This window comes from Pan paniscus, chromosome 14 (genome assembly GCF_029289425.2).
Source record: "Pan paniscus chromosome 14, NHGRI_mPanPan1-v2.0_pri, whole genome shotgun sequence".
NCBI lineage: Eukaryota > Metazoa > Chordata > Mammalia > Primates > Hominidae > Pan > Pan paniscus.
In genome coordinates, this window is record NC_073263.2 from 45,984,218 (window position 1) to 46,012,084 (window position 27,867).

At 43.6% G+C, this 27,867-nt stretch overlaps 1 protein-coding gene and 1 long non-coding RNA gene across 3 annotated transcripts; one reads left to right on the forward strand and one right to left on the reverse strand.

Annotated features, from left to right (window-relative positions):
* The first annotated feature begins 1,821 nt into the window (after positions 1–1,821).
* On the forward strand, positions 1,822–3,908 carry LOC129393619 (reticulocalbin-1-like). The gene is given in 2 exon segments (XM_055096736.2): positions 1,822–1,950; positions 1,952–3,908. Coding segments are annotated over 2 exon segments (996 nt in total). The 5' UTR covers positions 1,822–1,836; the 3' UTR covers positions 2,834–3,908.
* A 2,018-nt stretch (positions 3,909–5,926) lies between these two features.
* LOC134728799 (uncharacterized) lies at positions 5,927–27,867 on the reverse strand. 2 transcript variants are annotated; one of them, XR_010109609.1, is made up of 5 exons: positions 12,960–27,867; positions 10,819–12,341; positions 10,058–10,198; positions 9,389–9,490; positions 5,927–6,105 (listed from the first exon to the last, which is right to left on the reverse strand). It is a non-coding gene; the product is annotated as an uncharacterized LOC134728799 (long non-coding RNA). The 2 variants fall into 2 exon arrangements; XR_010109610.1 differs by having other exon boundaries at positions 9,389–9,533.

The following is a 27,867-nucleotide window of genomic DNA, read 5'->3' on the forward strand; positions in this document are numbered from 1 at the left end:
AGTTGCTGGGATAATCTTACTCATTGCCTGGCACCTGTGTGATCCCCCTAACCCCCCCCCCACCCCCCTCCCCATGTATGAAATACTTGGCAGCTCAGTCGAGGCCAGTGAACTTGATTTGAGGGCTGGCTTGGCATTCGAAATACCAGTGAGAGGATGTCAGTGACGTGAACTGTCAGACCCCCTCAGCCCTTCATACAGTGTTGGGTGTTGCTAGAGGCAGAAGCAGGGATCCTTGGTCAACTGTGGACCAGGCAGGGACACCTGGTTGGCAGAAAACAACCAGCTAACTCAATGCGAAGTGGGTTCATTAATCTTTCTTTTTACTTGAAAGTATTCTCTAGGTGCCTGTTTTAGCATGTGAATTAAACATAGTCGTTTATTTAAAAACTAACATTGGGGGCCGGGTACGGTACATCACTTGAGTTCAGGAGTTCGAGACTGGCCTGGCCAACATGGTGAAACCCCATCTCTACTAAAAATGCAAAAATTAGCTGGGCATGGTGCCATGCGCCTGTAATCCCAGCCTCTCAGGAGGCTGAAGCAGGAGAATCTCTTGAACCCGGGAGGTGGAGGTTGCATTGAGCTGAGATCACTGCACTCCAGCCTGGGAGTCAAGAGTGAGACTCCATTTCACAAAGCATAAATAAATTATAAAACTGGGGAAAGAGGGGAGCTTTTTTTTTTCTTTATTTTTTAGAGTAGTTTTAGCAAAATCGAATGGAAGGTACGGAGATTCCCATGTACCCCTGTCTCCTCCATCATCAACATTCTGCACCAGAGCAGTGCATTTATTACAACTGATGAGCCTATTTGATGCATCATTGTCACTCAGAGTCCATAGTTTACAGTAGGGTTCACTCTTGGTGTTGTACATTCTGTGGATTTGGACGAATGTATAGTGATGCATATCCACCATTATTGTATCATACAGAACAGTTTCACAGCCCTAAAAGTGGGGAGATTGGCCTCAGTTCTCCTACCTAAGAGACTAAATGACTTACCCATATATGGTTGCCTCCATATGAAGAGCAGTGAGAACTGCCGGCCGCTGGTGTGTCTCAAATGCCTGTGAACAGTGAAATCCTCACTTGGATGGTGGCACCTATTAGACACAATTGGCTTTAAATCCAGGATATTTATTTTTAAACCAGCAGCTGGGGAAATGTGACAGGGTAAATTTTTGGTAGGTTACAAGTAGATTCATTCTGTAGCAAAGGAGGGAAATATAAGACAGTGTATAAATCTGTTTCTCAAAAGGTTGATGTAAATAGTGGAATCATGAGTACCAAGAGCAAAACACTGGAAACAACTTATATGTCTGTAAGCATCCCCTGCTTTCCAGACTATGGCCCCTCTGTATAATGCTTGCCACGTTCTTCATGAGAAGAATGAGTTCCATCTCAGCCTGCTGAGATTTCTTCTTTTTTTTTTTTTTTTTGAGACAGGGTCCTGCTCTGTCGCCTAGGCTGGAGTGCAATGGTGCATGGTCATGGCTTGAGCCTGGTTAATTTTTGTATTTTTACTAGAAACAGGGTTTTGTCATGTTGCCCAGGCTGATCTCAAACACCTGGATTCAAGCAATCCGCCCATCTTGACCTCCCAAAGTGTTGGGATTACAGATGTGAGCCACCGCGCTTGGCCAAGATTCCGTGATGGTCAAAGAAATCAAAACGTCTGTCAGCTAGTGTTCAGTTCAGGCTGAGGTGAAAAAATTTTACTTGTAAAATATACATAACATAAAACTTGGCCGCCGCGCTCCGAGCCCCCATTCCCGAGCTGCCGCTGTTGTCGCTCGCTCAGCGTCTCCCTCCCGGCCGCCCTCTCCTCGGGACGATGGCGCGCGGTGGCCGCGGCCGCCACCTGGGGTTAGCCCTGGGGCTGCTGCTGGCGCTGGTGCTGGCGCCGCGGGTTCTGCGGGCCAAGCCCACGGTGCGCAAAGAGTGCGCACCCTCGGCCCGACTCGGAGCTGGGCGAGCGGCCCCCTGAGGACAACCAGAGCTTCCAGTACGACCACGAGGCCTTCCTGGGCAAGGAGGACTCCAAGACCTTCGACCAGCTCACCCCGGACGAGAGCAAGGAGAGGCTAGGGAAGATTGTTGATCGAATCGACAATGATGGGGATGGCTTTGTCACTACTGAGGAGCTGAAAACCTGGATCAAATGGGTGCAGAAAAGATACATCTTTGATAATGTCGCCAAAGTCTGGAAGGATTATGATAGGGACAAGGTTGATAAAATTTCCTGGGAAGAATACAAACAAGCCACCTATGGTTACTACCTAGGAAACCCCGCAGCGTTTCATGATTCTTCAGATCATCACACCTTTAAAAAGATGCTGCCACGTGATGAGAGAAGATTCAAAGCTGCAGACCTCAATGGTGACCTGACAGCTACTCGGGAGGAGTTCACTGCCTTTCTGCATCCTGAAGAGTTTGAACATATGAAGGAAATTGTGGTTTTGGAAACCCTAGAGGACATCGACAAGAACGGGGATGGGTTTGTGGATCAGGATGAGTATATTGCGGATATGTTTTCCCATGAGGAGAATGGCCCTGAGCTAGACTGGGTTTTATCAGAACGGGAGCAGTTTAACGAATTCCAGGATCTGAACAAGGACGGGAAGTTAGACAAAGATGAGATTCGCCACTGGATCCTCCCTCAAGATTATGATCATGCACAGGCTGAGGCCAGGCATCTGGTATATGAGTCAGACAAAAACAAGGATGAGAAGCTAACTAAAGAGGAAATATTGGAGAACTGGAACATGTTTGTTGGAAGCCAAGCTACCAATTACGGGGAAGATCTCACAAAAAATCATGATGAGCTTTGATAGACACTCACCAGAATATGGCAGACTGTCATAGGCATTCTGTTATTGTCTTGGATTGTTGCTACAATTGTCTAATTTACAGCAGTTGTGATCCCACAAAAAGCAAGTTTATACCTCACATTGGGGTATAAAAATTGTTTTTCGCTCAGTATTTACTGGAAAATGGACATCACTAGTCTTTCAGTAAGATTTCTCTCAAAACATGTGAAAACCTTGGTAAATTGCAATTCTTGCTGGGGATATATTGGTACAACATGACTTAAAACTTTTTTTTTTTCTATTAAAACTTAAAGGGGAACAAAACTTGAAAAAGCCCTGTTCTTCAGAAGTTGAGTGGGTTGAGGGAGGCAGTAATATGAAGTGACTGCTGTGTATTTTAACTACCAGATTTTTTATATTTGCCACTGTTAAATAGTTGGAAAGGGGAAATTCTGATTAAGCGAAAGTGGTATCATCCTAGGTAAGCTTATTTCAGAACAAGTCTAATATTTCAGATTCTTTCTTTTCGACTTTATACTCTGAGTTATTACTTACTGTAAGTGGTAATATGAAACCTCCATGCATTTTCCAGTATGGATCTGCTAATATGCACAGTAAATCCATGTCTTTGTTTGTTTTTCTATTAAAAAGCAATCAAGAAAGATAATGTGAAAAAGAAAGGAATTTAGAGGTAGGGAAAAGATGAATGTCAGACATTTGAAGAACTATAGTAAAATGATAAACACTAAATATACTTGAGAAAACTTTCTTAATATGCCATTGAGGTAGGCCTGATCTTTGAAATAGTGAATAGGAATACAATGCATTTCCTCAATGATCACTGATTAGAATGAGGTGGTGGGATCCTTGGGAAGCCAAACGGAGCGGAGTTCTGGATCATGTCCCATCCAGTCCAGTGAATCCACGACCCTCAGACCTGTCCCCCCGCAACAGCTTATACCATGGAATGAGGACAAGGTGATACTCTGAGCTGTGGACTGAACTGGCAGACACAACCTGTACAGATTGAAATTTCACCTTGTAAGGAGGAAGTGAATGAAATAAAGGATCCCCCTAAGGAAAAAAAAAAAAAAAACTTTACCATCCTAACCATTTTTAAGCGTACAGTTCAGTGACATTAAGCACATTCACATTGCTGTGTAACCATCGCCACCATCCATCTCCAGAACTTTTTTGAAATAAATGGTTTTGAGTAGATTTTGGTTTTTAATTCATTTAGCATTGTATGTCCTTGTAGCCCTGGTACAGGCCCAAGCTGGAAAATAAGAGCCCCAACTTCCATCTGAATACTTGGATTTTTCATGCTTGTGAGAGGCTCCCATAGTTCCCTGAATTCATCTAGAAATAGCAACTATCGTGTCAAGCAAATATTTTTCATTCAACCAGCCTACTCCCTGGGCTTCGAATCCTTTCATATGAGGAACAAAGCCAAACACCAGCAGTTGGTGATTGCCGTTTAGGTCACTCTTCAGTGCTGTTCCTCAGCATTCCTGTATCTATACGCGGGCACAGCCTCACCAAACACAATACAGAGTGGTCCAGTGCACAGTTGCTTTTGAGTTCTGTAATAACTGGTGGTGCCTGTAAAAGTCCCAGTGCTTTGGGAGGCCAAGGCAGGAGGATTGCTTGAGCCCAGGAGCTCAATTTTTTTTTTGAGGCAAGGTCTCTCACCTAGATTGGAGTGCAGTGGTGTGATCTCAGCTCACTGAAACCTTCACCTCCCAGTTCAGGTAATCCTCCCACCCCAGCCTCCCGAGTAGCTGGGACTACAGGCACGCACCACCACACCCTGCTAATTTTTAAATTTTTTGTAGAAATGGGGTCTCCCTATATCGCCCAGGCAGGTCTTGAACTCCTAGGCTCAGGAGATCCTCCTGCTTCGGCCTCTCAAAGTGCTGGGATTACAGGCAGGAGCTGCTGTTCCTGGCCTCAAAAAATTTTAAAAAATTGGCTGGGCACCGTGGCTCACGCCTGTAATCCCAGCACTTTGGGAGGCCGAGGCGGGCGGATCATGAGGTCAGGAGATCGTGACTATTCTGGCTAACATGGTGAATCCCCGTCTCTACTAAAAATACAAAAAATTAGCCGGGCGTGGTGATGGGCACCTGTAGTCCCAGCTAGCTGGGAGGCTGAGGCAGGAGAATGGCATGAACCCGGGAGGCGGAGCTTGCAGTGAGCAGAGATCGTGCCACTGCACTCCAGCCTGGGCGACAGAGTGAGACTCTGTCTTAAAAAAAAATTAAAAAAATTAACTGGGTGTGTTGGTATGTGCCTGTAGTCCCAGCCCCTTGGGAAGCTGAGGTGGGAAGATCTCTTGATCCCAGGAGTTTGAGGCTGCAGTGAGCCACGATTACACCACTGCACTCCAGCCTGGGGGACAGAGCAAACTGTCTCTAAACAAACAAACATACAAAAACAAACAAGCAAACAAGAAACCGCTGTGGCCATGTAACTCAGAAGTTTGCCCACCATGCCTTCGCTGTGACTGTATGCTGAGGCGTGGGGCAGCTGGAGGTTAGAGCAGATCCCACAACTGGGGCAGGAACAGTGGCGTGCTGGAACTGGTCCAGCAGTGTATGAGAGCAGATTGTCACACTTTCAGGAATTTTGTGAGCCGGTTATTACAGACATTAACAATTAAGTTATATAAACATAGTTAAATAGATTATATTAAAGACAAAGGCAATAAATAAACTTCACCACTTCCTAATTATTCACTAGTGTCTGTGCTCTTGAGGTTATTTCTGTCTGTTGTATCTGTCTGGTAGAAATACTGTAAAATGTGCTATTGCACATCTTCCCAGCTGCACGTTGACATTGTTGATAGCTTGATATTGGCCACGATGGTGAGAGGTGAAGCCAACTGGGCTTCTGGGTTGGGTGGGGACTTGGAGAACTTTCTGTCTAGCTAGAGGATTGTAAATGCACCAATCAGCGCTCTATGTCTAGCTAGAGGATTGTAAATGCGCCAATCAGCATTCTGTAAAAATGAACCAGTCAGCACTCTGTAAAATGGACCAATCAGCACACTGTAAAATGGACCAATCAGCAGGACATGGATGGGGGCCAAATAAGGGAATAAAAGCTGGCCACCTGAGCCAGCAGCAGCAACCCGCTAGGGTCCACTTCAACGCCCGGAGATCTTTGTTCTTTCGCTCTTAATCAATAAATCTTGCTGCTGCTCAGTCTTTGGGTCCGCAACAACTTGAAGAGCTGTAGCATTCACTGCCAGGGCCTGCAGCTTCATTTCCTTAGTCAGCCAGATCACCAACCTACAGAGAGGAACAAACGACTGCAGACGCGCCACCTTTAAGAACTGTAACACTCACTGCGAGGTCCATGGCTTCATTCTTTTTCTTTGAGATGGAGTCTTGCTCTGTTGCCCAGGCTGGAATGCAGTGGCCTGATCTCAGCTCACTGCAACCTCCGCCTCCCGGATTCACGCCATTCTCCTGCCTCAGCCTCCCTAGTAGCTAGGACTACAGGCGCCCACTGCCACGCCCGGCTAATTTTTTGTATTTTTAGTAGAGACGGGGTTTCACCGTGTTAGCCAGGATGGTCTCGATCTTCTGACCTCGTGATCCACCCGCCTCAGCCTCCCAAAGTGCTGGGATTACAGGCGTGAGCCACCGCGCCCGGCTGGCTTCATTCTTGAAGTCAGTGAGACCAAGAATCCACCAGAAGAAATAAATTCTGGACACAATGGGAGTGCTTATACTGCAGATACTGACAGATGCTACAAATCAGGCCTTTGTTTTGTTTTGTTTTTGCTCTGGAGATCTGGTTGTTAAACATTTGCCAGCACTCTGTTCACCACTAGGTAGGAGGGCAGACAGAGCCAGGTAGAATATCCTATGAAGTTAGCCACCTGACCCTGGTGGGAACAAGTTGGGATCACGTTCATGCAGCCATTGTTATTTTGCATCATATGTGGACCTTCACACTAAGATTATAAAAAAAATTCATCCCTTGACTGTGTCCCTCAGGGCCCAGAGGACACTCCCTTTAATGAGGTTTTAAGAAATGTGCAGGCTGGGTGTGGTGGCTCAGGCCTGTAATCCCAGCACTTTGGGAGGCCAAGGCGAGAGTATCACTTGAGCCTAAGAGTTTGAGACCAGCCTGGGCAATGTAGGGAGACCCCATCTCTATAAAAAATTAGCCAGGCATGGTGGTGTATGCCTCTAGTCCCAGCTACTCAGGAGGTTGAAGTGGGAGGATGGCTTGAGCCCAGGAGGTCAAGGCCACAGTGAGCTGTCATCATGACAGTGCACTCCAGCCTGGGTGACAGAGTGAGACCTTCTCTTACAAAAAAAAATGTGCGGAGGAGAGCTCCATTTCCCTTTAGGAGCTTTGTAGCAGGTATCCTCTGCCTGCTGGGGGTGACAATAAGAAATGCTACTCTTTAAATTGCCTTCCTTATTTCAGAGACCAAGTGACAGTGTTTAACACCAGAGACACAGTGGGCACAGTTACTTTCATGGGCAGCAGGGCCACAGTGGTAAAATGAATGTTTTTGACTTGTGAGGGTCTTTGGTAGTATCTCTAGGAATAAAATAGCCTACTAAAATATATGTTGATCTACATAATTAGAAATTATTAGGTAAGTAGAATTCTAATTTGGATCACCATAATAGTCATGGCCCTTCCCCCAGTTCTAGGAGCTGAACAATTTTGCAGACCTGGAGCGCACTGACATTGCTGCAATATATACTAAAAATCATTCTTCAAGCCCTAAGAGACCCATGGCCATTGTCATGGGAGAGGAAAATACTTGGGACTGTTTCAGGATCGCTGAACACTGACTCTCAACTGTTGCTAATCTCTGAGACTGTATATGTTGGGTCAGGCTATTTTAGGCTTTGGTAGTGTCATCAAAAATCCCAGTGGCATACAACAAAAATGTCGCTCTGTTGCCCAGGCTGGGGTGCAGTGGCATGATCTCGGCTCACTGCAACCTCCGACTCCCAAGTAAAAGCGATTCTCCAGCCTTGGCCTCCTGAATAGCTGGGATTACAGGTGCCCCCCACCACACCTGGCTAATTTTTGTATTTTTAGTAGAGACAGTGTTTTACCATGTTGGCCAGGCTGGTCTCGAACTCCTGACCTCAAGTGATCCTCCCACCTTGGCCTCCCAAAGTGTTGGGTTTGCAGGCGTGAGCCACCACGCCTGGCCAACAAAAGTTAACTTCTTATTCTTGCTATGTGTCCACTGCAGCTTGACTGAAGCTCTTTTCCATTTTATCTTCACTCCAGATGGAGGCTGTGGATCAGCCTCTGTTTGGAACATTGCTTAGTCTTATGGCAGAGGGAAAATACATCATAACAAAGCACACATCAGCTCTTAGACACACATCAGCTCTTAGATCTTCTGTCTAAAGGTGTCGCATGTCACTTTTGTTCACATTTCATTTGCAAGTCACGTGGACAAGACTGCAGTTAAGGAAGTATGATTCCTCAGTAGGAAAGGAGCCAGAATATTTGGCAAACAATGATATATTCTACGTGATTTCCTGTTATCTCTCCATTGCTTATTATCAATATTTAATTGATTGCTGCTGCTGTTTCAAATATGTTATTCTTACTAGAGTAAATCAAAATGGCTTTTGACATGTGGGATGCAGCTATTTATGTAAAATATACTTTTTTTCCTGCTGTATTGGTTACAGGCACTTTTGGAAGGTGTTTGCTTTCACATGGCAGGGACAGCAGTACATCTTCACGATTTGAGCTCAGGTCTATGGCAACTCTCCTGTTCTGTCATAAGCAAGGCTTCAGGGGTCTTGATAATCACAACATCCCATAAAATGCAGAACTAGTCCATTATATGGATAATATGTTGAGCATGTGACATTTCTAGGAGTTCAGTGGCCTGAGGCATGTTGGTTATCTCCTTCAAATGAAAACAAATTGCTGCATCATGTACTCCTATGCTAGGAAAGAGTTAAAAAAAAAATACTTGACGGTTGTTTTAGGAGGTAATATACAGCACATTTTACCATGCTGCCCTGGCCCATTTACGAAGGAATTTGTAAGTCTGCCGGTTTTGAGTGGGGCCCAGAGCAAGAGAAGGGTTGCAGCAAATTCAGGCTGTTGTGCAAGATGTTCTGTCATATATGGCACATATGCCTAAAGTGTCCAAGGCAGATAGAGACACTGTATGGAGCCTTCAGCTAGCCCTGAAACGAGAATCACAGTGCAGACCCCTGGCGGTTTGCAGCAAATCCATGTTATATTTTGCAAATAACTTTTCTCTCTTTGAAAAATAGCTCTTGTTACTGGGTCCTAGTTAAAAACTGGACATTTGATTTTGGGACCTGATCATAAACTGGGTGTGCACCCCTCTTCCCCCTCTGGCTCTTAGGACCACCATCGCAGGAGGGGGAGGCACCCCCCATGAGGCAGGGACTGAGAGCCAGCCCCACTTCTCCCCTGGCTCTTAGGGCCCCCATCGCAGTGGGGGGAGGCACCCCCCACGAGGCGGGGACTGAGAGCCAGCCCCTCATCCCCCCCTGGCTTAAGACCCCCATCGCGGATCCTAAGAACCTTAGGACCCACCTGGAGGACTCTGGGTATTAGGTGTCCAAAAAGAAAGCTGAAATCTGCCGACGGCAGGTACCTTACTTGGGATTTACTCTCCGACAGGGGTCCGAATGCAGCCTGGGAACAGAAAGAAAGCAGGTCATATGCAATCTACCAGAGCCTAAGGGCCGAAGGCAGCCGAGAGAACTCTCAGGGCCTGTGGGGTTTTGTAGACTGTGGATCCCAAACTTTGGAGTATTAGCCAAGTCTTTCTATGAGGTCACAAAGGGGACGGGATCCGGGAACCTTTGGAATGGGGATCCCAACAACAGCAAGTCTTTCATGAGTTAAAGGAAAAACTTCTGCCAGCCCCAGCCCCGGGGCTACCCGATCTGACAAAGCCTTTTCCATTGAATGCGTCAGAAAGAGAAAAGATGGCAGCTGGAATTTTAACCGAAACTCTGGGGCCCTGGCTGAGGCCGGTGGCCTACGTGTCTAACCAAATAGAGAGGGTTTCTAAAGGATGGCCCCCCTGTTTGAGGGCCGCGGCATCAACTGCCCTGATAGTACCAGAAGCAAATAAGCTGACTCTTGGGCAAAACCTCAACATAAAGGCTGCCCATTTTGGGTTGGGTGACAGCCAGCCCCTCATCCCCCCCTGGCTTAGGACCCCCATCGCGGATCCTAAGAACCTTAAGGACCCACCTGGAGGACTCTGGGTATTAGGTGTCCAAGAAGAAAGCTCAAATCTGCCTACGGCAGCTACCTTCCTTGGGATTCACTATCCGACAGTGGTCCAAACGCCGGGAACAGAAAGAAAGCAGGTCGTTTGCAATCTACCGGAGCCTAAGGGCAGAAGGCAGGTGAGGGAATTCTTAGGGGCTGTGGAGTTTTGTAGACGGTGCCTCCCAAACTTTGCAGTATTAGCCAAGCCTTTCTATGAGATCACAAAGGGGGCAGGTGAGGGAATTCTCAGGGGCTGTGGGGTTCTGTAGACTGTGCATCCCAAACTTTGGAGTATTAGCCAAGTCTTTCTATGAGGTCACAAAGGGGGCGGGGACCGGGAACCTTTGGAATGAGGATCCCAACAACAGCAAGTCTTTCATGAGTTAAAGGAAAACCTTCTGGCAGCCCCAGCCCCGGGGCTACCCGATCTGACAAAGCCTTTTCCATTGAATGCATCAGAAAGAGAAAAGATGGCAGCTGGAATTTTAATCGAAACTCTGGGGCCCTGGCTGAGGCCGGTGGCCTATGTGTCTAAACAAATAGAGAGGGTTTCTAAAGGATGGCCCCCCTGTTTGAGGGCCGCGGCATCAACTGCCCTCATAGTACCAGAAGCAAATAAGCTGACTCTTGGGCAAAACCTGAACATAAAGGCCACCCATTTTGGGTTGGGTGACAGCCATCCCCTCTTCCCCCCCTGCCTTAGGACCCCCATCGCGGATCCTAAGATCCTTAGGACTCACCTGGAGGACTGTGGGTATTAGGTGTCCAAGAAGAAAGCTCAAATCTGCCGACGGCAGGTACCTTACTTGGGATTTACTCTCCAACAGGGGTCCGACGCCACCAGGGAACAGAAAGAAAGCAGGTTATATGCAATCTACCAGAGCCTAAGGGCCGAAGGCAGCTGAGAGAACTCTCAGGGGCTGTGGGGTTTTGTAGACTGTGGATCCCAAACTTTGCAGTATTAGCCAAGCCTTTGTATGAGGTCACAAAGGGGGCGGGGACTGGAAACTTTGGAATGGGGATCCCAAGAACAGCAAGTCTTTCATGAGTTAAAGGAAAAACTTCTGGCAGCCCCAGCCCCGGGGATACCCGATCTGGCAAAGCCTTTTCCATTGTATGCGTTAGAGAGAGAAAAGATGGCAGCTGGACTTTTAACCCAAACTGTGGGTCCCTGGCTGAGGCCGGTGGCCTACGTCTCTGAACAACTAGACAGGGTTTCTGAAGGATGGCTCCCCTGTTTGAGGGCCTTGGCAGCAACTGCCCTGCTAGTACAAGAAGCAAATAAGCTGACTCTTCGGCAAAACCTGAACATAAAGGCCCCCCATGTTGTGGTGGCTGAGCGGCAGCCCCTTTTCCCCCGCTGGCTCTTGGGACCACCATCGCAGGGGCGATGGCACCCCCCGCGAGGCACGGACTGAGAGCCAGCCCCTCTTCTGCCCCAGGCTCTTAGGACCCCCATCGCAGGGGGAGGAGGCACCCCCCGCGAAGTGGGGACTCAGAGCCAGCCGCTCTTCCGACCCCGGCTCTTAGGACCCCCATCGCAGGGGGGGGAGGCACCCCCCGCGAGGCGGGGACTCAGAGCCAGCCGCTCTTTCGACCCCGGCTCTTAGGACCCCCATCGCAGGGGAGGAGGCACCCCCCACGAGGCGGGGACTGAGAGCCAGGCCCTCTTCCCCCTCTGGCTCTTAGGACCACCATCGCAGGAGGGGGAGGCACCCCCCAAGAGGCAGGGACTCAGAGGCAGCCCCTCTTCCGCCCCCGGCTCTTAGGACCCCCATCGCAGGGGGGGAGGCACCCCCCGCGAGGCGGGGACTGAGAGCCAGCCCCTCATCCCCCCAGCTCTCAGGACCCCCATCGCAGGGGGGGGAGGCAACCCCCCACGAGGCAGGGACTGAGAGACAGCCCCACTTCCCCCTCTGGCTCTTAGGACCACCTTCGCAGGAGGGGGAGTCACCCCCCATGAGGCGGGGACTGAGAGCCAGCCCCACATCACCCCTGGCTCTTAGGGCCCCCATCGCAGGGGGGGGAGGCACCCCCGGCGAGGCGGGGACTGAGAGCCAGCCCCTCATCCTCCCCTGGCTTAGGACCCCCATCGCGGATCCTAAGAACCTTAAGGACCCACCTGGAGGACTCTGGGTATTAGGTGTCCAAGAAGAAAGCTCAAATCTGCTGACGGCAGGTACCTTCCTTGGGATTTACTATCCGACAGGGGTCCAAACACCGGGAACAGAAAGAAAGCAGGTCATTTGCAATCTACCGGAGCCTAAGGGCAGAAGGCAGGTGAGGGAATTCTTAGGGGCTGTGGGGTTTTGTAGACTGTGCCTCCCAAACTTTGCAGTATTAGCCAAGCCTTTCTATGAGGTCACAAAGGGGGCAGGTGGGGGAATTCTTAGGGGCTGTGGGGTTTTGTAGACTGTGCATCCCAAACTTTGCAGTATTAGCCAAGTCTTTCTATGAGGCCACAAAGGGGGCAGGGACCAGAACCTTTGGAATGGGGATCCCAACAACAGCAAGTCTTTCATGAGTTAAAGGAAAACCTTCTGGCAGCCCCAGCCCCGGGGCTACCCGATCTGACAAAGCCTTTTCCATTGAATGCGTCAGAAAGAGAAAAGATGGCAGCTGGAATTTTAATCGAAACTCTGGGGCCCTGGCTGAGGCCGGTGGCCTACGTGTCTAAACAAATAGAGAGGGTTTCTAAAGGATGGCTCCCCTGTTTGAGGGCCGCGGCATCAACTGCCCTGATAGTACCAGAAGCAAATAAGCTGACTCTTGGGCAAAACCTGAACATAAGGGCCGCCCATTTTGGGTTGGGTGACAGCCATCCCCTCTTCCCCCCTGCCTTAGGACCCCCATCGCGGATCCTAAGATCCTTAGGACTCACCTGGAGGACTGTGGGTATTAGGTGTCCAAGAAGAAAGCTCCAATCTGCCGACGGCAGGTACCTTACTTGGGATTTACTCTCGGACGGGTCCGGCGCCCGGGAACAGAAAGAAAGCAGGTTATATGCAATCTACCAGAGCCTAAGGGCTGAAGGCAGCTGAGAGAATTCTCAGGAGCTGTGGGGTTTTGTAGACTGTGGATCCCAAACTTTGCAGTATTAGCCAAGCCTTTGTATGAGGTCACAAAGGGGGCGGGGACCGGAACCTTTGGAATGGGGATCCCAACAACAGCAAGTCTTTCATGAGTTAAAGGAAAAACTTCTGGCAGCCCCAGCCCCGGGGATACCCGATCTGGCAAAGCCTTTTCCATTGTATGCGTTAGAGAGAGAAAAGATGGCAGCTGGACTTTTAACCCAAACTGTGGGTCCCTGGCTGAGGCCGGTGGCCTACGTCTCTGAACAACTAGACAGGGTTTCTGAAGGATGGCTCCCCTGTTTGAGGGCCTTGGCAGCAACTGCCCTGCTAGTACAAGAAGCAAATAAGCTGACTCTTGGGCAAAATCTGAACATAAAGGCCCCCCATGTTGTGGTGGCTGAGCGGCAGCCCCTTTTCCCCCGCTGGCTCTTGGGACCACCATCGCAGGGACGATGGCACCCCCCGCGAGGCACGGACTGAGAGCCAGCCCCTCTTCCGCCCCAGGCTCTTAGGACCCCCATCGCAGGGGGGGGAGGCACCCCTCGCGAGGCGGGGACTCAGAGGCAGTCGCTCTTCCGACCCCGGCTCTTAGGACCCCCATCGCAGGGGGGGAGGCACCCCCCACGAGGCAGGGACTCATACACAAACAAAATCACACTTTAGAAACGGCCTATTTCAACTTGTAACTAGCTTGCTTTCAGGGGCTCCAGGTCAAAAAGAAATAGAGCACAAAGACGGTTTCTCCTTAGGAATCATACACAAATTCACTCTGTCCGTTTCTTTCCCACATGGAGCAACAAAGCCATCAGACCTCTCCATCCACCCATCGGGTCCTTCCTGATTAAAGTGAGATAAATCACAGCCCTCTCTCTCCAGATGGCAGGCGACAAGAGGGGGATGCTTGCCTCAAGATGTCCTCTCCATCCCTCTGCATTCATGCAAGCACGAGCGGAGAGATGCAAGAAATTACGGATGCATTTTAATTCCCCAGACCCTGCAATTAAAAATGGAAATTTTTTGGCCACGCGTGTTGGCTCACGCCTGTAATCCCAGCACTTTCAGAGGCCGAGGTCGGCGGATCACCTGGGGTCAGGAGTTCGAGACCAGCCTGGCCAACATGGTGAATCCCTGTCTCTACTAAAAATACAAAAATTAGCTAGGAATGGTGGTGGGCGCCTGTAGTCCCAGCTACTCGGGAGGATGAGGCAGGAGAATCACTTGAACCCGGGAGGCAAAGTTTGCAGTGAGCCAAGATCGCACCACTGCACTCCACTCTGGGTGACAAAGGAAGACTTCATCTCAAAAAATGTTTTAAAAAAATGGAAGTGTTTTTCTTTCATTTGTAAATGTGTTTTGGTAAAAGAGGGGCAGTTTAAGCAACCCTTTCTATTGTCTACATTGTTAAAATTCATCAGACATGGACTCTTGACTCCGTTTTGCCTGGGCAGACCCAATTCAAGCATTTACAACAGCTATAACCTCCTCAAATCCAAAAGAGGAATCAGCATTATTGCTAAGTTCAAATAAGGTCTTGTTTTATTTCATTTTTATTTTTGAATGCAGCCATTCCTCCAGGTGCTGTCATCAGGTAAGATTGTCAGTCCTGATTAGGTAAAGGTATTATTACAAAGTGCAATTCTTAAAAATTCAGTGTCTAACTACACTTTTAATAAGCCTTTCCCCCTCCCCTATGTATTCTCCCTTAGACACCCCTTCTCAAATTTAAAATCACAGAAACTAAAATATGATGCCTAAAGAGAGCCTAGCGACTGCCCAGTCCTCTAATTTGATGAGTGGGAGTACTGAAGCCCAGAGGAGGTCAAGTAATTTGTTCCCAATGTCTTAGATAAGAAGAAAATGACCAGCTGGGAAATCCCACTCATGTCAAGGCAGAGGCACAGGGCCACAGACTGTGGTTGAATTGTGCCACACTCCTACATCCTTCTTTAGGAATCACAGAACATTCCTGTGTTGAGTCGGAGTCACTGACTTCCTTTTCAGGCTGATTGAGTTCTGTCCTTACGGGCTGCGACAAGAAGTTTTGGTATTATGCTACACCAAGACCATTTATCTAGTTCAAGAAATGAGCACAGTCCTTAGAGCCCAGCAACTTTCCCCATGTCCAGTAAATGTAGCTTCTCCATTAGAAGCTGTCAGAATGGAGCCTTCTGGCTCATCTTGATTTTGATTTGTGCAAGAATGAATGGTTGTGCTAAGACAGCTTTCCTAGCTGATAGAGAGCGAAACTTTTTTCTCATAATCTATAAAAAAATTAAATTAGAACTTTTTTCTCATAATCTGTGAAAAAATATTAAATTAAATCTGGCTTGTCTTGATTTTGATTTGTGCAAGAATGAATGGTTGTGCTAAGACAGCTTTCCTAGCTGATAGTGGGCCAAACTTTTTTCTCATAATCTATAAAAAAATATTAAATTAGAAGCATAGAGTTTATTTCATGACTTTTATCTTCCTGCAATTTTCTTGTGGGCATAAATGATTTGTTTTTATCCTGCCTGCCCCCCAATCCCTTTTCCAAGAGACTAAAAGAGTATCTAGTGCAAAGTAGAGACTCAAATATTTTTTAATAAACAGTGATCCCAGCCACCCAGTGCATGTTGCCAAATGCCAACCCCATAAATGATCAAACACATCATCTCATTCAGCCAATCAAAATCAAGTGCTACCTATTTTTTTAAGTTTTCATAGCCCTTGGGCATCTGCTTTCTCAGCATTTCCCAAGCTTGAGTCATTCTCATCCTGCCTTCCTAATTTTGCTCTGTCAATTATCTCTACTATTATTTATTTCATATATTTTTAAATAGCCCCACTTTTGAAACTTAAATACATGCCTTTTAAAAGGAAGCTTTCTTACTACTATACATCAAAAGCCATTATTACTTGTTCTAAGTACTCATAACAACATGTTCACAACTATTAAAATTTACTAATGTGTATCCACATACTCTCTAAATTCATGGAGCATCTGCACACACTTTAAGAAACAATTCTGCATTACTCACTCAATTTTCTTGACATCCTTCTGAGGCAGGACAAACCTTGGGCCCAAAGAATTGAGGTAGGAGTCCAAGCAAGTTGCCAGCCACATAAAGGCAAACCTTGGCTCGGAAGTCAGGACTACCAGCCCCTAGGTTATGGTTCATGCTCTTTCCTCTGCTCTCCAGAACCTCCTATCTCCAAATGTAGTTAGCAGCCCAGATGCAGCAGCATCCTCTAGAGACTTGTTAAAAATGCAGAAGCTCAGGCTCCACCCCAGGCCTATGCAGACTGAATCTGCATTTTAACAAGGTCCAGGTAATTCACGTGCACATTAAGTTTGAAAAGGCCTGGTCTAGATCAGCGGTTCTCTAACTTAGCAGCACATTAGAACCATCTGTAGAGACTTTAAAAATACCAGTGCCTGGGCTTCACCTCCCAGAGAATCTGACTTAAGTGTCTGGGGTTTGCCCTGAGTCTAGGTATTTTTAAAAACTCCTCAGCTTATACAAAGCTGGCAGGGCCGGGCACAGTGGCTCATGCCTATAATCCCAGCACTTCGTGAGGCCAAAGTGGGCAGATTGCTTGAGTCCAGGAGTTTGAGACTAGCCTGGGCTAAAACCCCATCCCTACAAAAAAAAAAAAAAAAATACAAAAAGTAGTTGGGCATGGTGGTGGCACATACCTGTAGTCCCAGCTACTCAGGAGGCTGAGTCCTCGCTTGAACCCAGGAGGTCACGGTCTGGTCAACAGAGCAAGACCCTGTATCAAAACAAACAAACAAACAAACAAAAAATGCTAGCAGCTTACCAGCTAGGGAGGCCTGTACAGCCAAGTTTTCCAAATGGTGCTACATTAGTTGTTCCAGAACTTTAGCTGCATCAAAACCACCTGGATGGCTTGTTCAGCTACAGAGGGTCTGGCCATGCCCCTAGAGTTTCCAGCTGAGGGTCTGGAATGAGGCCCGATGATTTGCATTTCTAACAATCTCCAGGTGATGCTGATGCTGTGGGTCCAGGGACCACACTTTGAGAATCTATGCTAAATGAATCGGAGAAGACCGAAGCTCAAACTTATTCCAAGAACTTTTCAAGGCCCACCTGCAAGTTGTAGTGGAAGTAAGCATCTAAGGGTGCAAAAAAGTTTCACTGTAGACTAAGGCCTTTTACCTGAGCTCTCAAATGTTCACATTTCTCTTCTCAACCTAAATAACAAACAGAGAGAGGCTCTCCACAAGAAAAAGATATTCGTTTGGAAACAGAGCCTTGCAATAGAAATAGGCAAGCCAGAGTAAACTATATGCATATTCACGGAGGTAAAGGAAGACAAAAGAAAAAATGAGGAAGATTATATGATCATTTGGAAATGATTATCCTTGGCTACAAAGATCAATAACAAAGGTGATGCCAGGCCCAGGTTGGACAGGCAGTTGTTGGGCAAATATCCTTCAGAAGCATTGTTGTGTGCAAAGTTGCAATGGGCTTTGTGCAAGATTGTGTTTTTTGCAGTCTTCTGTGATAAATTTTTGTTATCAGGCATACAAGCCCAGGAATCCTTTTTTGCGTGGGCTTCCCTGGCTCTATTTGTCAGGGTTTTGGTTAGGGGAGGGGTATTTTTAACACTCTCAATGTAAAAAATGCCATAAGGTAGGTACCCCAATTGCTTGTTTCGTCTTCATAAAATAACTTTTCCACCCGAACAAAGTCTACACATAAATTGTAAAAATACCCTGGCATGCAGTCCCTGGAAAAGTCTGGAGTCATTCTCGGGGTTCCCACCCAGGTGGGCAAGTGTAGCCACCACAGATAAACACAAAGTAGGGGTGCCTGCTGGGGTTCGGCGGCAGGCAGTGGCCCTGGTTCTGATATTTGGCTGAAAACACAGCTCCTCTTTGTCACCTTTAGGACATTTCAGCTATTTCCTAGATAATAATCTCACTTCACCCTGCACAAAACAGGCACATGATCATGTCACTCTGACCTGGTTTGAGTCTAAGGAGACTTTTGTTTTTAAAATAATTTAGGTTAGTAGTTAAAATATGAACTTTGGGCCAGGAGTGGTGGCTCATGCCTATAATCCCAGCACTTCGGGAGGCTGAGGCGGGCGGATGACTTGAAATCAGGAGTTGGAGACTGGCCTGGCCAACATGCTGAAACCCCATCTCTACTAAAAAAAAAAAAAAAAAATACAAAAATTAGCTGGGTGTGGTGGCGGGCACCTATAATCCCAGCTACTTGGGAGACTGAGGCAGGAGAATTGCTTGAGCCTGGGAAGTGGAGGTTGCAGTGAGCAGAGATCTTACCACTACACTCCAAAACAAACAACAAACAAAAAAATTCTAGAGTCACACTGAAAATCTTAACAACCTGCTTCTACTACTCATTTTTTTAATTTTTATTTTGACCTGATTTTAGACTGATAGTAAAATGCACAAATAACACAAAGTGCCCCCTATGTCCCTCACCCTACTTCCCCTAATACTAACATTTTCAGAGCCATCCTTATTTTCTCTATAAAAGAGCAGAATTCTCCTTTTAGAGATTTGGAAAGATTATTAAAAGATAAATTACAAAATACAGTACCTGACACGTATAAAATATTAAATAAATATTAGCCATGCTTAATTATTTTGTTTTAAGTCTATATGAGTCAAGTTTTAGTAGAAATATGGGCTAGAAAAAAAAAAAAAACAGAAAGCAGGACTCTGTGATCCGACTTGGGCTTATAGAACAGACTGTACTAGTTTGTTCTCATGCTGCTAATAAAGTCATACCCAAGACCGGGTAATTTATAAAGGAAAGAGGTTTAATGAACTCACAATTCCACATGGCTGGGGACTCCTCACAGTCACGGCAGAAGGCAAAAAAGAAGCAAAGGCACATCTTAAATGGTAGCAGAGAAGAAAGCTTGTGTAGGGAAACTCCCATTTTAAAACCATCAGATCTCGTGAGACTTATTCGCTACCACGAGAACAGTAGGGGGAAACCGCCATGATTCAATTATCTCCACCTGACTCCATCCTTGACATGTGGGGATAATTACAATCAAGGTGAGATTCGGGTGGAGACACAGCCGAATCATATCAATGACTAATGAGAGTTATGTCCAGAACCTAATGAAAACCTGTCTGAGGCCACATTCCCTGTAAAGCAGATTTGAGATAGAGATTTGTGTAGAGAACATTTAACTGGGTAAAATCCTAGGAACTAACAACTGTGGCGAAAAAGCTGATTTGGATAAAGGGAGTTGAGATGTGAGGCAGTCACAACAAATACCTCAGCTAATCTCAAGGGGGAGCTGAGAAGCTGGGGTGACCCTTCAGAGTTGCCCTAAATTGAGGCAGGAGTATGGAGTTTTAATACCTTTCACTGGCCATTCTTCAGATACTACTTGTCCCCAAGGATGGACATCAGCTTGACAAGTTATTAATTAGATCTCCTGAGAATAAATTCTAGAGAGAATCAGCTGAGAGGCATGATTTGCCCACACTCCCAATAGCTGGGCAAACTTCAATTTTGAGGGAGGATTTGGGTCACACACAAAAGTCTCCACAACCAATTATTCATGGGAAATTCTATGTAGGCAGAGCTATTTCATGGCCAGTTAATCAAAACTACATAATCTATTTGGTTAAGCAAAAGAAATTAAAAAGATAAAATAAAATCTATATATTAACACTCAAAAGTTTTTAATGCATTTGCCTTGCATTTCGTATGTTTTGCCTTGCATTTCGTATGTTTTGCCTTGCATTTGTTTATTTGCTTTTAAGAACCTTTAGAGAACAATAATTACTAATATAATATGGAGTAGCACAGCACCCACAATTGCGTTTGAAATGTGAAATTGTATTAGTCAGCTCATGTTAATAACAGTACCCACTACTATGCTTACATTTATGAGAAGATTGTTAGTGCTATGGTGATATGAGGTGGGTTGTTATTAGACAAATAGTATAATTTTTTTTAGATAATCACATTAACAGTATACTATAGTAATATAGATGAACAAAATGTATGATTCGTAAAAGACCCTACTATTTTTTCTCTGGGGGTAGGCCGAAATCAGTGATGTATTTTTAAAGTAACGTGATTTTTTTCTGTCATGTTAAGTGTTTATTTATATTGTCTTTGCATTATATATATGTGTGTGTATATATATATTTTTTTTTCCCCAGACTAGGCTAATGATCTCAAATGTTTCATACTTCTTGACAAAAGCTCAATTACCTAAAGAGCCAAAATATGAATATTTTAAGCTAAAACTCAAGTTGCTTGCTTAAAATTCACAGGGATCTCTTATTACCCAAGATAACCTGCTCTCCAGGATATAAGGAATTATTTATATTTACGCTACCCATTTTTACAACCCAAATCAATGCAATTGCATTAATATTCCCATGTCTTGTAGCACAATTTAATAATTCCATTTTTCTTTTCTTTGTTTTTTTGAGATGGGGTCTCGCTGTGTTGCCCAGGCTGGATGCAGTGGCATGATCACGGCTCACTGCAGCCTCAACCTCCCAGGCTCAAGAGATCCTTTCATCTCAGCCTCTGAGTAGCTGGGACTACAGGCATGTGCCACCATGCCCAGCTAATTTTTGTATTTTTTGTAGAGATGAGGTTTTGCCATGTTGCCCAGACTGGTCTGGAACTCCTGGGCTTAAGCGATCCTCCTGCCTCAGCCTCTCAAAGTGCTGAGATTACAGGTGTGAGCCACTGAGCCTGGCTTGATAGTTCCATCTTATTTCATGACTATGTATGCCTGATGTTGTAAGTTATTTTATCACTACTTCCCATTCCCTCTTAACAATTATATTGTTGATCGTTTGTTGAAATAATGTTGGCCTCCTTTCAGAACTCATTGTGGGGCATACAGTATTTCCAGGAACTGAAGAAATATTTGAAAAATCTGTCTAATAAATTTCAAAACTGAAAAGAATATAGAGCCATATTTCAAGGATCCCTGTGAGCACAAAAGAACAAATACAAAGAAAACCCACATAGGCACACCCTAGCCAAACTGCCAAAAATCTGTGCCAGAGAGAAAAATGTTAAAAGCAGCTGGAAAAAAAAGCATAAATCACCTTCAAAGAATAATTATTAGACCTCTTTAATAGATGCAATGGAAACCAGAAGGAAAAGGAATGTTATCTTTAGAGTGTTGAAAGAAAGTAACTGCCAGTGCATTTGTTTTCTATTGATACCCAGGGCATTTGTTTTATTTTAGTTTCTATTAGTTTTCTATTGCTATGTAACAAACAACCACAAACCTAGAGACTTGCAACACTCATTTATTATCTCTTAGTTTCTGTAGGTCGGAGGTCTAGGATGGCATGGCATGGCTGTCTGCTTAGGGTCTCAAAAGGTAGTAATAAAAGTACAAGGTACGATGGCTCTATCTGGAGGCTGGGGGGGGAAATCTACTTCCTGGCTTATTCTCATTTAGATGGTTGGCAGAATTCAGTTTCTTGTGGCTACAAGACTGAGATCCTTGTTTTATTGCTGCCTGTCTGCTGAGGATTTGTTTCATCTCCTTAAGCCCACCTGTCATATCTTTTCATGTGGCTCCTTACATCTTTAAACCAGCAGTGGTATATCAAGCCCTCTTCTTATTTGCTTTTTCCCCTACTTTTTCTTTATTGTGAGAAAATACACATAACATAAAATGTATTATTATCTAAACCATTTTAAGTGCACAACTTAGGAGTATTAAGTGCTTTCATATTGTTGCACAACCATCACCAACATCCATGTCCAAAACTCTTTTCATCTCACAAAACTGACATCTGTACCTATTACACAAGAATTATCCACTCCTTTCTTTCCTCAGGCCCAGGAATCTACCATTCTACTTTCTGTCTTTAAGATTTAGGCTATTCACTATACCTCAGATAAGTCTAATCATATCATTACTTCTTTTTGTGACTGGCTTATTTCACTGAGCAGTATGTCCTCAAGTTTATTTTTTTATTTTATTTATTTTCATTTATTTACTTATCTCTTTGGACAGAGTTTTGCTCTATTGCCCAGGCTGGAGTGCAGTGGCACGAGCGATTTCAGGTCACTACAACCTCCTCTTCCCAGGTTCAAGCAATTCTCCTGCCTCAGCCTCCTGAGTAGCTGGGATTACAGATGCACACCACCACTCCCAGCTAATTTTTGTATTTTTAGTAGAGATGGGATTTCACCATGTTGGCCATGTTGGTCTCAAATTCCTGACCTCAGGTGATCCACCTACCTCAGCCTCCCAAAGTGCTAGGATTACAGGTGTGAGTAACCGCACCTGGCCATGTCCTCAAGTTTTATTCACTTTGTAGTGCATGTCAGAATTTCTTTCCTTGTTATGACTAAATAACATTCCATTGTATGCATTCACCACATTTTTCTGATCCACTCATCAGTCAATGAATAATTGGGTTACTTTCAGGTTTTAGCTATTGTGAATAATGTTTCTATGAACACGAGTGTGCAAATATCTCTTTGAGATCTTGCTTTTAATTATTTTGACTATATACCCAAAACTGGAATTGCCGAATCATATGGTAATTATATTTTTAATTTTTTTGAAGAATTGCTTTCCTCTTCCACAGTAGCTATGCCATTTTACATTCCTTAACAGTGCACAAGAGTTCTGATTTCCACATCCTCACCAACACTTGTTCACTTCTGGATTGGTTTTTTGTTTGGTTTTGTTTTGGGTTTTTATTATTTTTGGGTAGTAATCTAATGGATGCAAGGTGGTATCTCATTGTTTTGATTTGCATTTCCCTAATGTTGGTGATGTTGGACATCTTTTCACATGCTTATTGGAGAAATGTCCATTAAAATATTTTGTCTTCTTTGGAGAAATGTCCATTAAAATATTTTGTCTATTTTTGAATTGAGCTGTTGGTCTATTATTGAGTTTTAGAAGTTCTCTCCTATATTGTGGATATCAATCCCTTATCAGATATATAGTTTGCAAGAAGTTTCTCCCCTTCTTGGGGTTGCCTTTTTACTCTGTTGATAGTGTTTTAGGATGCAAAAAATTTTAAAGCTCTCATAAAGTCCGATTTGTCTATTTTTTATTTTGTTGCCTGTGTCTTTGGTGTCATCCATTAAATCATTGACAGACACAGCATCATAAGGTTTCTGTCTTATATTTTCTTCTGAGAGTTTTATAGTTTTAGGTCTTATATTTAGTTTATGGATTGATTTTGAGTTAGTTTTTGAATATGAAGTTAGGTAAGGGTCCAACTTCATACTTTTGCAAGTTGATATCTAGTTTTCCCAGCAGCATGTATTGAAAATACTGGATTTTACCAATTGAATGGTGTTGGCACCTTTGCCAAAAAAAAAAAAAATCACTTTTTCATATATGTGAGGATTTATTTCTGGACTCTGTAATCTATGCCACTGATCTATACATTGGTCTTTTTGGCAGTACCATACTGTTTTGTTTACTGTAGTTTTGTAATAAGTTTTGAAATCAGGGTGTGTGTGTCCTCCAACTTTGTTCCTCTTTTTCAGAATTATTTTGTCTATTTGGGGTTCTTTGAGATTCAATATGAACTTACTTTCTATTTCAGCTAAAAAATGTGACTGGTATTTTAACAGGGATTATATTGAATCTGTAGATCACTTTGAGTGATACTGACATCTTAAGAATATTACATCTTCTGATCTATGAACATGGAATATCTTTTCATTACCTATATTTTTAAAAATTTATTTCAGAAATGTTTTTTATTTTTTATTGTACAAGTCTTTCACCATCTTAATTCCTAAAGACTTTTATTCTTTTTTATGTTATTGCAAGAGAATTGGTTTTTTAATTTCCTTTTTGGATGGTTCATAGCTAATGTAAAGAAATGCAACCAATTTTTGTATTTTAACTTTACATTTTGTTGAATTCATTTTTTAGTTCTAACAGGGTTTTTTGTAGAACTTACAGGGATATTTACATATAAAAATTCTTTGTTTCCAATTTGTATGACTTTTATTTCATTTTCTTTATTCCTATTATTTTCTTTTTTGTTATGTTTTAAACTAATTGCTTTTGCTAGTACTACGAATAGAAGTGGCAAACATGGATATGGATGGACATCCTTTCCTTATTCCTGATCTTAGAAGAAAAGCTTTTAGTCTTTCACCAATGAGTATAATGTAGCTGTGAGTTTTTCATACATGGCTTTTATTATGTTGAGGTGGTTTCCTTTTATTCCTGGTTTGTTGAGTATTTTTATCCTGAATTAAATATTGAATTGTATCAAATGTTTTTTTCTGCATCAATTGAGGTGACCACGTGTTTTTTTCTTTCCTTTGTTCTGTTAATGTGGTGCATTACATAGACAGATATTCCTAGGTTGAACCATTCCTGCATTCCAGGAAAAAAATCCCACTTGGTCATGTTGTATAATCTTTTTAATATGCTTCTGAAATAAGTTTGCTAATATTTTGTTGAGGATTTTGCATAAATGATCATAAAGGATATAGGTTCATAGTTTTTTTTGCAGTCTCTTTGTCTGGCTTGAGTCTCAGGGTAATGCTGGCTTCATTGAATAAGTTAGAAAATATTCCTTGTCTTCAATTTTTTGGGAAAATTTGAGAGGATTGTTGTTAGCTCTTTTTTACATACTTGGCAAACTTCACCACTGACACTAATGGGACAGTTCCAGGGCTTTACTTTGTTGGCAGATCTTTCATTACTCATCAAATCTCTTTGCTAGTTGTAGGTCCATTCAGATTTTCTATTTCTTTGTGCTTTAATCTTGGTAGGTTTTACATTTCTAGGAATCTGTTTATTATACTTAAGTTATCCAATTTTGTGGCATGTACTTGTATATGGTACTCTAATCTTATAATCTTTTTTATTTATGTAGAATTGAAAGTAATGTCCCCACTTTTATTTCTGATTATAGTAATTTGAATCTTCTCTCTCTCTGTCTATCCCTCTCTCTGTCTCTCTCCCTTTCTCTCTCTCCCTAGGTCCATTTCGTTAAAAGTTTGTCAATTTTACCAATCTTTTTGAAGAATCAATGTTTGATTTCTTTGATTTGCTTTATTATCTTTATATTATTTATTCATTTCTATCAAAGCTTTTCACTTCTACCTGCCTTCAGAATAGATCCAGAATCTGCCCACTTCTGACCATCTCTACTGCTCTCTCCCTACCTAGCTCAAGTCACCATCATTTCCTTATTCAGTCCTTGGAATACTCCCCAACTGCTCTTTCTGCTTCCATTTCTGACACTGGCCAACAGTTGGCAGTTTGCTGGTGATGTCGTCTAGACTTTGGTGTTGCTAGTACCTGAACTTACAATAACAGCTGAGCTGTAGTGATCTTCCGTTGAACATAAAGATTTGCACATATCAACAACATTAAACAAGGTCACTCCGTAGACTGAGAAATAAAACCACACAAAAAGAAGGCCACTCTATTCATTTCTGAACACAGACAAAAAAAGATCACAGCGTAAACTCGAAACTCCTCAAATATTCATTCCCCTTTCCTGACTGACATGAGTATTGTATTTTAACTAATTATAACTTTAGTTCAATTTCTCTCACCTCCTAAATAAAATTTGTTCAGATATACAATTACAGAATTATCCTATTTCTTGAAAACATCCAATCAAAAGAAAATTCTTGCTTCCTTGAGCCCTTCTCTAAATGACCCAACACAAGTCCAAATCCTAGAACAAGTTCCTCTTGTTAAGCCACGTCCCAGTTTCTCCTAGTAGGCTATTTTCCTTGCTTAGCAACTATCAATAAACCCAATCTTGTTACAGGTGGTCATTGACGATGGGCATCAATAACCCCCTTCTATCTCTTCTCAATGTAGCAAACACAGTGATTGTGGCAAGTCAGATCTTGCAAGTCTTCTGTTCAAAATGCTCCCAGTCTCATTTAAAAGCTAGTGTCCTTACAATCACCCATAAGGCCTCGGCTGAAATGGTCCTCAACCTTGGCTGCACATAATTTAAAAACTGTGAATGCCAGGATTCTACCCTAGAGATTGTGATTTAATTAGCCCTGCCTCAAGACTTTTTATTTCGACTTTTATTTTAGATATAGTGAATACATGTGCAAATTTGTTACATGGCAATGTTGCACGATGCTGAGGTTTGGAGTACAGATCCCATAACCCAGGTAGTGAGCACAGTACCCAATAGGTAGTTTTGAAACCCACCCACCTCTCCACCCTCCAGTAGTCCATTGTCTATTGTGTCCATATTTATGTCCATGTGAACTCAATGTTTTAGTTCCCACTTACGAGTGAGAACATGTGGTATTTGGTTTCCGTTTCTGTTAATTTGCTTAGGATTCCGGCCTCCAACTCAATCCATGTTGCTGCAAAGAACTCTGAGTGTCTCTCACACACAGCCAATGTTGGGAACCATTGCTCTAGGTGGGCTGCTCTTCCTCAGCCTTATTATCCTATAATTGTTCTCTATAATCAACCTCGTCCAGCCACATTGGTCCCCTTGCTATTGTTCAAATTCACCAGATGTATTCCTGTCCCAATCCCTTAGTTCCTTCTTTCTGCTTAGAACACTCTTTCTTTTCTTTTGAGATATCTCAAAGCTTGTTTCCTCACCTTCTCAAGTCTTTGTTACAATGCCACCTTGTAACTGAGATGTACTATGACCACTCTCTTGGAAATTGCAAAGTTCCCTTGCCTTCCCCCATTGCCCTTTCCTTGCCTCATTTTTTTTTCTACAGCATACATCCCTTCTAAAAATAGTACATAATTTATTCACTCATTATAAGGGTCAGTCTCTCCCAAGCTAGGAAGCAGGGCCCTAATATTAATCCTCTTTATGCCTTATTTTACAGAGCTATAAATTAGTTTGTGCATGCAAATTTACTTCAAACACTGTCAGCTATAAAGTAAGTGCTTAAAAGTAAGCATGTGAGTATTTATACTACATAAATTAACTAAATTATTATGTGGTCTTTTAGGTGTCTTTCAACGTATAACCCAAAGAGATAATTATATCACATCAGAAGCAGTGTACATTTCACTCCCTACAGTGGTGTGTTTCTGCAAGGCAGGGAGACGTCGATTGCTTGGATGCTTGGAACACTTAGTGTTAGGTGGGGAAGGCTCTTTACACCCCCTTTTTACCTATCACACACATTGCTAACCTGAAAATGGAAACAAAATGAACAAGAGTAGTGGCATGTGAGAAAAGAGAAGAACTGAATAGTTTCAGCAGATAAGCAACAAAAAGAAAAGGAAAGGCAGTAATACTTCTAACACAATTTTAAGAGTGAAGAAGAACAATGATCTTGTCAAAAAAAATAATATCTCAGCCGAGCTCAAAGTATGACATGGAAAAAAAAAATCCACTCTCTCCACAGTCACCATTAATAATCTAATGTATTGAAACTTAATCTTAAATAATTACAGAAAAAGGCTTTCTTTTTAAATGCCTGACTTTTATTCTCAATAGAATTTTCAATGGCGGAAGAAGAATCACTTATTTTCACTACTATCCTGAATTCTCCTAATTTAACAACATGATTATCTGCAGCAAAGATTGATCAAAATAGCATGGGTTATTTATCAGATTTTACCTGACTGTAGAAATAGTTTTCACTTTTCTTTATCGGAGATCAGTGACTTCCATAAATGAGGGTGAATGGACGTTTTCTCCACTTCTTGATTTCATGCCACAGAAATGATGAGCCTTCACCAGAAACAACCTCCCATTAGGGTCTTTCACAATGACATCTG